Below are 12,980 nucleotides of genomic sequence, written 5' to 3'. Positions count from 1 at the left end.
CCAAAGGTAGGCAATACTACAGTAGCGAGAGAGAGATTTGACTGCCGAAAGCAGAAGAACACCAACAACACCTGCAATCGCGGGCATTGCCACCAGATGTTAAAAAAGTAAAGCTAAATAAAACTAAGTGAATTATTGAAGTAATTAAAAAAAAATGTATATTTTACAAAATTATAAACATTACTTTTAATTATAACAGGCTAGAAAAACGTCATGAAGAAAGAACTAAAACTCTCAGACTAAATAACAAAAAAAAAATGTTAAATCAGGTTACGAAAATGGTAATCTGGCCATACTGGAGCTAAAATCACGTAACTCCTTGTCAAATTCGCTGAGAGCAAAGTAACGGGACCACGATAGGCGCCATCTCATTATTCTTTCCATCATGAGGCCACACATATTTCAAAATTAACAACGACAAATCATGACATTTTAAGAAAATCTTGAGAAATGTTTCGCTTGTGTAAACAGTTTTGACCAGGGCCTGTAGAGATACTGTTCACATAAACACTTTTGACCCTTTGTAATTTCACAAAGAATGTGAGCGATCCTGTGGAAAATTCTCGTTGAAATTGGTGGTAGCACTACTACAACATCTGTCAAAAGATGGCTACTAATGGTTAAGAGTAGTCTCTCAACCTTCAATCAACAACGAATTAGAGCAGAAACGTACGCGGTCGACGTGATGATGATAGTTTTAGGGATGTGCCCTAATATAATTAGCCAAATTACCGAAAGAGCATTAGATTAGCTTAGTGAATGTAATACAAGCAGTGATCTGACTGTAAATCTCAGAAAAACTGAGCTTTCCTTCTTTTTCACTACTAAGACCAGGATACCAAGCTGCATTTTCCCCAAGCTGGCGTTATCAGCACCAGCCAAATATCTTGGCGTAGATCTCGACACAAAACTTAGTTGGATATCTAAATTCGAGTATAAAACTAAAAATGCAAGCATAGCTCTATATATCTGCAAAAAAATGCTAGGTAAGAAGTAGGGTATCCAATCAAAAATCTCACTCTTGTATTATACTGCAATTGTGGAGCGTATTCTTAGATATGGGTCACTCGATTTTGATGTGCAATAATATCCATTAAGACTTGACCTGACTATAAAGTGTCAAAAGCCAAACAACTGCTTGGGTACGGTCGACCCAACATCTCAAGACTAACTGCGGTTCTCATAGAACACGGCAAGGTTAAAGATGCCTCACTATCTTCGCAATTGTCCGGGCTTATCAAGAGCAAAATAGCGAGCTTTCGGCAAACCATTCCTCAATAACACTGAAGAAATTTCAGGATTGGAATTTAGGTTTCCTCTTTTCTTTCTAGACACTTGGATACACAACCACCACAACCACAAATCAACAAAGGATTCTGATATTAAAACTTCGGTGGACGCAAAATAAATGTCTCCCTGTTCAGGAAACCACAACAACAAACATTGATGAGGCAGCGCAGTCAACCTGTGCAACGCACTCTTGGTCACAACGAGACAAATTGAAATTCAAAGAAACGATTTTCCTAAACTTTAATATTAAGACATTGTTCAATGCTAATTTTTGTATCGATGATTAGAATTAGAACGGAAGGCTTGCACTTTGACCTAAATGTCTTTTGGGTTATACTCGCTATGACATCGTATTAGAGAGCATTCTCAATTTGTCCTTAGGTTAATTTATGAGCTATTCAAATCTATTATAGCCTTCCCATAGAACTTAACCGTAGTGTCAGTCTTAGCCATCTCTTTTTGAGCTCTAGCTTGATGGTATGTAATCCAAGACCACGGAAGGGCTCGGGTCCCGTTAGTAATACTACCGTATCCTCTCTAGCAATGCATTCGCTACTCTGCACCCAGTTATACTCCTATGTCCTGGGATACATACGAGCCGGATATGATTGTACGCTCCTAGTAAATATAATTCCTCTAATGCACGGCGGCCGCCGTAGCCGAATGTTTGGTGCGCGACTACCATTCAGAATTCAGAGAGAACGTTAGAAAAAGTTTTTTTTCAAATAGCGGTCCCCCCTCGGCAGCAAATGACAAACCTCCGAGTGTATTTCTGCTATGAAAAAGTTCCTCATAAAAATACCGTTCGGAGTCGGCTTGAAACTGTAGGTCCCTCCATTTGTGGAGCAACATCAAGACGCACCCCACAAATAGGAGGAGGAGCTCGGCCAAACACCCAAAAAGGGTGTACGCGCCAATTATATATATATATATATATATATGTAGTATATCGAGGGCTTATATCCAATACCGTTTATCTACAATTTTGACGAAAGTGAGTTTTTGATGGCAAAGTGAGCTCTGACTTATTCAAGCCGACTCCGAACGGCAGATATTTTTATGAGGAGCTTTTTCATGGCAGAAATACACTCGGAGGTTTGCCATTGCCTGCCGAGGGGCGACCGCTATTAGAAAAATGTTTTTATTAATTTTGCTTTCTCCGAGATTCGAACCAACGTTCTCTCTGTGAATTCCGAATGGTAATCAACTTCGGCTACGGCGCCGTCGTATATATTTAAGTATAGAAATATATGTATACGGTTTGGATTTCAGCGTTGCATGAATTTGGTGATGGCACTGCCAATGCAGTCACACTCATAAGTCGCGTCTTATTATCCTAACTTTGTTTATTTGTATCAGCACTGACCCTCAGATGAATCTAAAATTACGTTATTATATAGTAGCTGCGAAACAAATACAATCATCAATTGCTATTCAAAAGAAATTCTACATAGGAAAAAAAATTAGATATCCTCGGAGTTTTGCAGAAACGAGAAATTCTAAGAGTAACTCGCATTCTTTCTGAAAGTGAAAAATGAAAGTATGAGCATTTGAAAAGCCCTTCATTTATAGCGAATAATTCTTGGTTCCTATTTAATTTATTATACATTCTATTTATATATGTATGTACATACATACATATGTGTTTTTGATTTAAGCCCACATTTTTCCTTTTCAATATTAATGTTGTATTATTCTTATGTATGTTTCATGAAAAAAATGGAAATAAATATTTTGTTTGGTAAAAGAGAAAAAAGTTATTATATGACAGGCTTGTATATCAAGCCTGACAATTGTGTCCTCTGATAGATTTGTTATCAGTAAAAGGAATCACAGTGAGCAGTAAAGCTATATGCCCGGCTTTCGGTAAGATTGATGTTTTAGAAAAATGATAAAATAATTCGTACACAATTGCTGGCATCAGTGTTGATTTAGTGCTCCTAAGAAACTGATATACACTTTTTCTTAGATGCTGCTAAAATGTGTCCACCTTTGACCGTTCGGTATATGATGAAATGACCGACGTTGCTTTTGTAGAGACCCAACTTTTGTGTATAATATGTAAGTATGTATGCATGTATTGTAAGTATTTATGTATGTGTACATACCTACACATATATGTACTTAGCTTAGAATGCACTAATATCTGATATATTTTTATAATCTCGTTTACGTGGGCTTCCAGCGGCTTGTGTATCTATCATAATTTTCATTGTATATAATTACTTTAACAACCTCGTTTTTAAAGTTTCACGTTGAAGAACTTGAATTTTAGATTTCTTATAATTGGTAATTTCGTTGCTTTTAAAATTCTACACTCATATAACAATAAATATATTATTTTGTTCATTGAGGTTTTGAAAAATACTGACATTTTGCATTCTCTCCTAAATCTCACCAACGTTAATAGTATAATATAAGTTAAATCATAGCCTTTTTCATACTATGATGAGTCGCTTCCTGCAGCATCCTCTATTATAGAGTTTAAATCAATGTTAAATGAGTACTCATACAAATTGGAATAACGGTCCCGCTCCTTCCATGGGGATCGATGATTCATATAAAGATTTCGTTTACTAACGCGAAATATTTGGCTATCCTTTATTGATTGGTCGTCGTCACAGGGCTCACCGCCACCACCGAAGTCGCATTCACGAATAGTTAGTCGATTTGTTGGTGATTTCAGCTCAAAAAGTACTTCTTGATGTTTATAACGTGGCCTCATCGGAAGTGGTTGGTAACCGCTTATGTTTATCTTTTGGGAATCAACCGACTGAGTTGATTGACGACGCATGCCACGTATTTTATGGAATGGATAATTTCGCATCAAATTGGAATCGGTACTACGTTGTGGTGAATAATACTTAAAATCGGTTGGCGCTGGTGCCTGTGGTGCTGCCGTATGTATTGTCGTCAGTGTCGTAGTACTGGCTGAATGTGCAGTTGCCTGAAGTTGTAATGTCGATGGACGCTTTGCAGTGGTGTGCAGGGTGGCGGGCATCGGAGTTGTTAACGTTGATATGGGTGAAGTTATAGCATCATTTGCTCCCGCTGTTATAACTAAGGATGGCTCATGTGATGCTGCAGGGTGCATGGAGTGTAAATGTGGGGGATGGTGATGCAAAAGTGGCAAAGGTGAGCTGCCCGCATCAAAAGCGGGAGAGAGAGGCAAATGAAGCGATCGCTTCAAATTTAAGTGGTACGACGATATGGCAGGTGAATGTATGATTTGTGGGGTAGCGAAAGCGCTATGCGCTTCGTGGAATATTTGTCGATCTGGTTTTTGTTTTAGTAACCGATTTTTGAACTGATGAGTAGTGGGTGGTAGAAGTGTCTGCAATGAACACTTTTTGTATTGTTGCTGCTGTGACTTACCGTTTTGTAAATTATCATAACTTCGCGGTCGATATATTCCATTACTGCCTCCCAAAGTCCCCGAAGAAGGATTGGACTGCAAAGCAAGACAAACAGTGTACATTGTTGCGATTGTGCAATACAATTGAAATAAAATGTGTTTGTGACCAAAAGTGAGACGTTAGTTTCAAGTGCAAAAGAACCGACAAAATAAATAAAATAAGATTACAATATAAAGTAAAACATTTCACAGCTTTAAGTATACACTTATCTATGAGAGGTCATGAATTAATTACAATTTTTACGATTTTGAATTAAATTTGTTAAGAATGATTTTATTTAGTTGCTCACCTCATCGTACAGGCGGGTCTTCATATCATTGCCTCCAATACTAATACCGCCTCCTGCGCCGGCGATCACTGGTTGTGACGTAACCATACTGCTTGTACCAACATGAGAAGCACTCATCACGTCGCTTAAGGGGTGACGTGGACTGGTATGTTGTTGCATTTGTAAAATATAATCATCTGTCGCAACTCCACGGCTGTGTAACAATTTATACGAAGATGATATTAATACATTTCGAATTCAGCTTTATTAAGAGCTTACCGGTCTATTAAAGATGGCGTCATTGGTCCACAAAGTATATGGCAGCAATTGAGACAGATATTTCCGCGCGAATATGGGTTTATCGAGCGCTGTCCGCCTTTCGATGAAAATGATCCCTTAAGCTACGTTTTAAAATAACAAGAGTAATAAAAAATTAACCATACGTATGCGCATTAGTAATCCGTCAAGATATAGAACTAACATCTTCATTTGTAGTTTGATCGCTTGTGGTGAGATAGGTGTGAAACCCCGCCAAACCAATAACTGACCAAATCGAAAAGAAGCAAATGAACACAACAATCACAGTAAATGGCGCCTTTTTTATCACCTCAAATACTTCATGTTCTGCTTTCAACACTAAAATAGTTATATTTAATGAGCCGCTTGTCTTATCGTTCCCGTTTTTTCAAGGATACTTACATAAAACTAAATGAGTCACAGAGCATGAGAATATAAATACAGCTAAAAATGCTAACGAGACTAGAAATAAGTAAAAAAAACGATAGTTTCTCTTCCCCACGCAGTTGCCAACCTGAGAACAAAATACGAGTATATACATAAAATTAATCGTCAAATATCGAATAGATGCACGCAGGTATTAAGATTAGGTAGTTAGATAGAACTAATTAATAGCAGATACTCACCCAAGGACAATGATGGTCAAAGCGATCAACGCAATTGTCACATAAACTACAATGAGACGCTCGCGGGGGTCTGAAAATTTTACAAGTAAAACAATATTTTAGTTTCACTGTTTGCCCTTTAACAAGGACTTCTTTAGTACGTGGCGGAGGCCGATATGTAGGGCTATTCAGCGAATTTGGCACTTCTGTAAAAAAAAAGCATAAACTTATTGTCAGAAAATAGTGTTCAAAGAAGTATTTCAAAATGTCTACCAATTTGTTTTTCTATGTAGGCAGCCTCGTCGTGAGATGCACGGGGTATAACACCAGGGTCTGTAAAGGTTGTTCGTAGCAAGGAACTCATTGTAAAGAAGTAAAGCACTGCACCAACAATAGGAATAATAGGATTTATACGTGTAGCAAGGAACGGGCAACTGGAATTTAACAAAATAGATTAAACATTTATAGAAGAAAAATATGGATGGAAAAATGTGTCATTTTTCTTTATCAAAACAAAAACAAAGAATTCTATCCACCATCGAGTTTGCTCCAACACAACAGCAACAATGCGAACACGTTTTAAAATGGTGTTAACACGCGAACACGTGCATACACACATACATTTAAATACACATACACATATCATAGATCTCATGCCATGTATTTTATTTGGCGGTACTAGTAAAAAAAATATTCGTCACACTTTTTCTATAAAAAAAGCCACAATGCTTTTACTCAATGAACAATTGAAACAGACACGTGTGTATGTGTGCGTGCACATCATGTTTAGTCACATATTACAAATAAATATGTAAATATAAATGAATGCACATTCATTCTAATTTCAGTGTGTAGGTATTACCGTCACATGCACGCCTTTCTAAATCAGAAATCATTGGGAGGCACCTATTCAAAAGCCTGCATCAGCGCGATTCATGCAAAATTGTACAAAAGAAGTGAAAGGATAATACATACATAAAAACAATGGCGAAGCACATGCGATTTGGTGCAGCCAAACACACTCGCACTACAATTACAGCTAATAATTTGTTTTAGTGTCTCTAAGGAGCACGCTGCTTATGCGTATTATACAAGTATGTATGCATGTATCTATTTGGCCCTGGCTGGGCCATTCACAAAAGAAAGTATTTTTCAACCTGTAAGCAGGCCCCACTACCTATTTCAAAGTAATTGGAATCTCATTGGAAAATTTTGCCTCTCACATTGGTACACATCTGCATGTACATTTCCAGAGGTATATTAAACCTGCTTTTATTTGATTATTCATAAAAACTCAGTGAGTCCAGACTAACTTAATTTAAGAAATTGGCAACGATTACTCGCACGTCAATTTCACTTTTGACACTTCATTTTTTTAGCAATTTAATCATTCTCGCGGCCGCCGTAGCCGAATGGGTTGGTGCGTGATTACCATTCGGAATTCACAGAGAGGTCGTTGGTTCGAATCTCGGTGAAAGAAAAATTAATAAAAACATTTTTTTAATAGCGTTCGCCCCTCGGCAGGCAATAGCAAACCTCCGAGTGTATTTCTGCCATGAAAAAGCTCCTCATAAAAATATCTGCCGTTCGGAGTCGGCTTGAAACTGTAGGTCCCTCCATTTGTGGAACAACATCAAGACGCACACCACAAATAGGAGGAGGAGCTCGGTCAAACACCTAACAGAAGTGTACGCGCCAATTATTTATTTATTTATTTTTTAATCATTCTCGCGCCAATTTCTGATGGATCGTTGAGTCCTATAATGCGACATCAAACAATTATAAACTCGCAGATGTGGTACACCCGATTCCCTTCCCTCTCTCAGATTACGTAAGGTCAAAACTTAATGATCTAAAATCTACGCTATTAATTTTTTTGAATTAAGCTTCATTTTAGCTAACCGCTAACACAGTTTCCCATCTAAGAGTTTGTGGCTCCTAATGCGATCATATGGCTAAGCTCAAGCAATTCACATCTTTTTACATATTTCGAAGCCTAGTTCTGCCCGCGCTATGATATTAGACGATTGGAATTGGTAACTCCAACTCTAGGAGAGGTAAAGAAGCCACATTTGGCCCAATTGTCGAAAAATATCCCCGAAAACGGAGAGAAGCTAATCGACTTCACCAATGGTTATATAAGGATCCACTCCTTAGTAAATTGTAAGGCTGGATGAAATTAAGCAATACCAACAGCACAGCTTTACTCATCTAAAAGAGATTAGTCTAGTGATGAACGAGGTTAGCGCAAAGAACCTCTCGGCAACACACCAAGACTGGATCACGCGTATTGAATCACACTTTATTCTTGGCCGTTAAGACTTTGAAGTTGTTAAGATCTGTGTCCAGTTAGGAAACATCATAAAAACCATTAAAATTGTGAGTCTTAAGATCAATCGAAAATGAGACGAACTCTTGCCGACAAATCCTATCTTCGGAAAACAATTGAAAAGTAGAGCCCTCTCTCGAACAAAAATCACACCATACAAGAATCTTATCATAACCGAGACATTAAGGGGTAGGGTCACAAAATCGAAATTTTTTTTCTTCACTCATCTTATAGTAAATCATTTCAAGAATGTTGAGTCAAAATTTTAAGTGGATCGGAGCAGAACTCTCAAAGTTATAGCCTTTGTAGGCACTCTACCTCGAATGCGAAGCATCATTTATTCAAACGCGTTTTTCCCGAAACGACTTCTTAAAAGTCGGTGCTAATCACAACTCCGAAACTATTCAACCGATTCTTTTCAAATTTGGCACACGTTTTCAAAATCAAAAATACCTCCCCCCCTCCCACTGTTTTTTTTTTATTTTTTTTTTTTTAAGGTTGTTTTTCACTTACAAATATGGCGAAAAAATTCTCGTTTTACGTTTTTTTGCCACCAAAACTACAAAAATGAAAATTTTATTAATGGGGGGGGAGCATTACGTCATACTTTAACTGAAAAATTCGACTTTTTTAGTTTCAGATGATTCTACGACGAATGCCGATTGGCACCGCAGAGCACCTCTCGAAAAACATATCTGCAAAAAAACTCTGTCATGGGCTTATTTGTCAATATTTTATTATTAATATTTTTTAAAAACTTATTGAAAAGATGTACAATAACATGCGACTGATTTTATTAAAGTATCTTAAGCCATATTTCTGTAAAAAATTAAAAAAAAAGTGTTTTTTTTTAGCGCTAAACCCTACCACCCCCTTAAGGCATTAGGAACATTCAAGAGAACTGTATACGTATATATACTCGTACATATATAATTGGCGCTTCCACCCTTTTTGGGTGTTTGGCGAAGTCCTCCTCCTATTTGTGGCGCGCGTCTTGCTTTTTCATGGCAGAAATACACTCGGAGGTATTGGAAAACTTTTTCTTCATTTTGGTGGTTCACGGAGATTCGAACTTACGTCTTCCGAATGGTAGTTACGCACTAACTCATTGGGCTGCGGCGGCCGTCGAGAGAATTATTCAACATAAATATGAATAAGATTCTTATGTCTCTCATAAGAGGTGGAGCAATTATGTCCCGGGAATTTGTCAACATAAGTTAGCAGCTTAAATCTGTCTAGACTATATAAAGCACGTTATAGATAATTACGAAAGGATATATACTTAAAGAGTGTATTTATTCCAAAGGTAGGGAAAAATTCAAACAATTACCTAAGTCATACAGACCGATTAGTCCTAGTTAATTTTTTCTCAGAGCAATGGAACAAATGAGAACCGCTTGGAACAAGCCCTATTAAGCCATCGAAAACTGCGCTCATGCGTCAAATGAGCTAAACAGATTATACCGTCTCATCTGTGTCAAGTATAACAGGAGCAATGAAAACATGCCTAACTGACACATTCGGTGTGCTTTTATGCAGCTTGTTTTCGAAAGTAATTTGTTTTAGTAGCAATGTGAAAATGAGTATATGGATTTGGTTTTCCGCATTCAAAGTGACGGCAGAGGCTACCAAAAGAGATTCGTTCCCATGACAGGTGGGTTTACGTTACCAGAATTACTCTCACCCATGCAGACACCTGCTTGAACATGAACCGCCTCCCAGGCTCGTCAATATACACCTCTTAAATTACGCTGAGTAGATCCCGGACAAAAGAAATCGACAACTACTAGACCGGACAGTGTTTAGACAGATTATAAACGACATTCATCGGAAGACACTTACCACCTTCTTAAATTCCCGTTGCCGTTATCCGAGTGCAACCACCACTCATAGAAGATGAAGATCTCCAGCTATCCCGATACTGTAGCAGGCTAAACTCCTACCTATCCAGAATCGACTCCGATATACTAAACATTTTCCTGCATGTAAAAGCACCCCGCGCGACACTATCCACCTTTTCACATGCCCCACCAAACGCACTCATCTAACACCCCTCTCCCTCTGGAGCCAACCTGTCGAAATAGCAAGTTTCCTGGGTCTGCCTTTAGACGAATAAGCCGAAGACGACCGGTGATTTACACTACACGGACAGGGTTTAGTATTGCTGCTACAACAACAACAACTCTGATGAGTGAAAATAGCTTATCAGAATTTCTCTGCCCAGAAAGGCTCAGCACCAATTCGAGGCACGTTCTACCATCTTCTAATTTCGGCACAGTAGTAAATCATATCTGGGCGCCAGGTTTGAAGCCGGTTGAATTATTTCTCCAGGACGTACGTTTATTAATAAGAACTTGAAAGTTCCTGAAGAAAATGGATTTGGGTGATAATGTAACAACTCTATAAAGAATAGGATTATGTCGAAAGTCTTCTAACATCTTTAAATGTCCTTTCATATCCCCACTTTTTAGAACAGAGATGCGTTTTATTATAAAGCACTCAAATTACAATACTTCCCGAGTTTAAATTAAATTACCGAAACTTAATTTAGGCACACTTCGTAGGCAATCGATAAAAAAGTTAGTTACTTTTTCAATCAAAAGCCTTTTAGAAACAAAATTATTCGAAGTATTCATTTAAATTATTTATGATCATCTTTCAATTAAAAAGCCCCATTAAATTTCATACCTATTTCGGATTCGCTGGCTACATTCATGCGGCTATTAATTCTATATTTATCGCTATCAAATATATAGATATAAAGGTAAAAAAATCAAAATAAAGATTATTATCTAATCTATAAAAACAAGGCATTAAAACTTGGTGTCAAATCTAAAAATACAGAGTTTATGCATACATATATAAATATAAGTATATACAAAGGAATTTAAACATTATAGCAGAATTTATTGACATTTTGGTGAATTTGATGCAATGATTAATTCAGCCTGTTTCTCGTTTTTTTTTTTATAAAATCAACGGCTCCTTATTAATGATTGCTGATGTGGTTGATATTTCCAAATTAGACTAGTAGGTAGTTGAGTAAGTACTAAGTAGATACTGCATAAGAGTATTACTTGTAGAGCCAATAAAGTTTTCACTGGCCCAATGCTTTCCAGCAGGTGTACATATAGTATGTATTAATTTTCGCACTTAAATGTACGTACGCGATTGCAAAACCTCTAGTACTTGTGTAATTTGGTAGTGATTGGCAGTAATCACCTATTGACATTTTAAACTTAAAATCGTTACTGCATTCCTTTATTCTATTTAATAATTCATATATTCTTTATTTCCATCATTCAGATCTTACCATTACTAGGCGAAATTTATTTATATTTCTTGATTAATGATTATGATATTAATTGTTGTATCTGAGTCGTTCATTTATGTAGGGTAGTAGGTAGGCAGGTAGGTTTGGCAGCCGCATCGCACACAGGAACAGCGATGCCACTTAGACCACAAAGCGTAAAAGGTTATTCCCTAAATGTATGGATCATCCATATTCATTAAGAAATAGGATCTTAAATAGCGGTTCCTGCTTCTGGCTAGAGCCGGGCATGTTCAAAAAAGGTGTTGAATTGTTTCAAACTCCTCCTCATTCCTCCAGGTACGACAGAAATCATGCATGTAAACGCCTAACCGCCTTGCGTGATTTTCTATGAGGCAATGTCCTGCGACGGCCCCTACTAAGGTCCTAATTTGAAGTCTACTCAATTTTATATTCTTGGATAGACGTTAATTTAGCCTTGGCCATGTTTGCGTTGCAATTTCACTGGCATTGACACTAATCCATCTTTGATTCACAGAATTGATTAGTGCGTCGAAAACAAGATGCTTAGAAGTTGTGAGAGTACCCCCATAAATTTATATATGTTTGGCATACAGGTACCTTCTCTTGCAATTTGGTCAGTCCTTCAGTTCCATCATATATCTCTGTGGCCTGGAACCCAGAATAAGATAAATCGATACTGTTTAGTCATCACATTAAGAGATTGGCGATAATGGAAGCTCTTCGCAATATAACCCTGATCCTACACCGGTATCCATTTAAGATATTTCCGTGTAGACCTGGGTGTTGGGTGATGGATCTTCTTCAAGTCATTCCAGTCTAGAAGGGATTTTCACTGAGAAATTCCTTTCGAAGCAGAGAATAGGAGAGTGATAATCACAATCGTATAGGAGCCTAAGATGGTTGAATGTCCCTGCATGACAGTCTTCCATTGTGAGGCAGATGTAACATGATGTCCAAAGCCATGGATGGCGTAGTTTTTCATGCTAGTTTTCATATTGCTAATTCCGCTGGTCTTTGCACGTTACTCAATATATTAGAATAGGTATTTTTCGGCATAGCATAACGCCAGACAACATTTCCATATAAAAGAATATGCGTGACAACTGCAATATAAAGTCAATGCAGTATAATTCCCTAGGTCTTACCTAAAGCTCTCTTACAGGCACGTAGGATAGTAAGCCTCTTAAGGGGGGACCCTCATTTAGACGGTCGAAAAATGCATCATTTTTGGGAATTTTTTTCTCAGGTAAAATAACTTCAAACGTTTTGTAATTCCTAAAGTACTTTAATAAATGTCTTGACTGTCTACAAAAATTTTCGGAGAAGAAAAAAAACATTTTAAGTATGGAAATATACACCTCGTCCATGGCACCTCATTCTATCTGTGTACATTCTAGCGCTCTGAATTTTTTTCTGAAATAAAAAAACCAAATTTTTTTTAAAACTTTAGGAAAATACCTTCGATGTGACATTTTGATTT

General features: G+C 37.4%; 1 protein-coding gene across 12 annotated transcripts in view; it reads right to left on the bottom strand.

Moving 5' to 3' along the window:
• LOC129243152 (palmitoyltransferase app) overlaps positions 1 to 12,980 on the bottom strand; it is a 51,496-nt gene that overhangs the window by 17,884 nt on the left and 20,632 nt on the right. For all 12 annotated transcript variants that reach the window (XM_054880326.1, XM_054880331.1, XM_054880325.1 and 9 more), the window contains 7 exons: positions 6,150 to 6,310; positions 5,898 to 6,082; positions 5,674 to 5,785; positions 5,456 to 5,610; positions 5,254 to 5,375; positions 4,996 to 5,188; positions 4,666 to 4,741 (listed from right to left, as the gene is read on the bottom strand). In XM_054880326.1, the coding sequence (XP_054736301.1) occupies positions 4,666 to 4,741; positions 4,996 to 5,188; positions 5,254 to 5,375; positions 5,456 to 5,610; positions 5,674 to 5,785; positions 5,898 to 6,082; positions 6,150 to 6,310 (1,004 nt within the window). The remainder of the gene's footprint in view (positions 1 to 4,665; positions 4,742 to 4,995; positions 5,189 to 5,253; positions 5,376 to 5,455; positions 5,611 to 5,673; positions 5,786 to 5,897; positions 6,083 to 6,149; positions 6,311 to 12,980) is intronic.

Source organism: Anastrepha obliqua, chromosome 3, assembly GCF_027943255.1.
Source record: "Anastrepha obliqua isolate idAnaObli1 chromosome 3, idAnaObli1_1.0, whole genome shotgun sequence".
Taxonomy (NCBI): domain Eukaryota; kingdom Metazoa; phylum Arthropoda; class Insecta; order Diptera; family Tephritidae; genus Anastrepha; species Anastrepha obliqua.
Note: the sequence above shows the minus strand (reverse complement) of the source record. Positions and strands in the feature narration are given on the sequence as shown.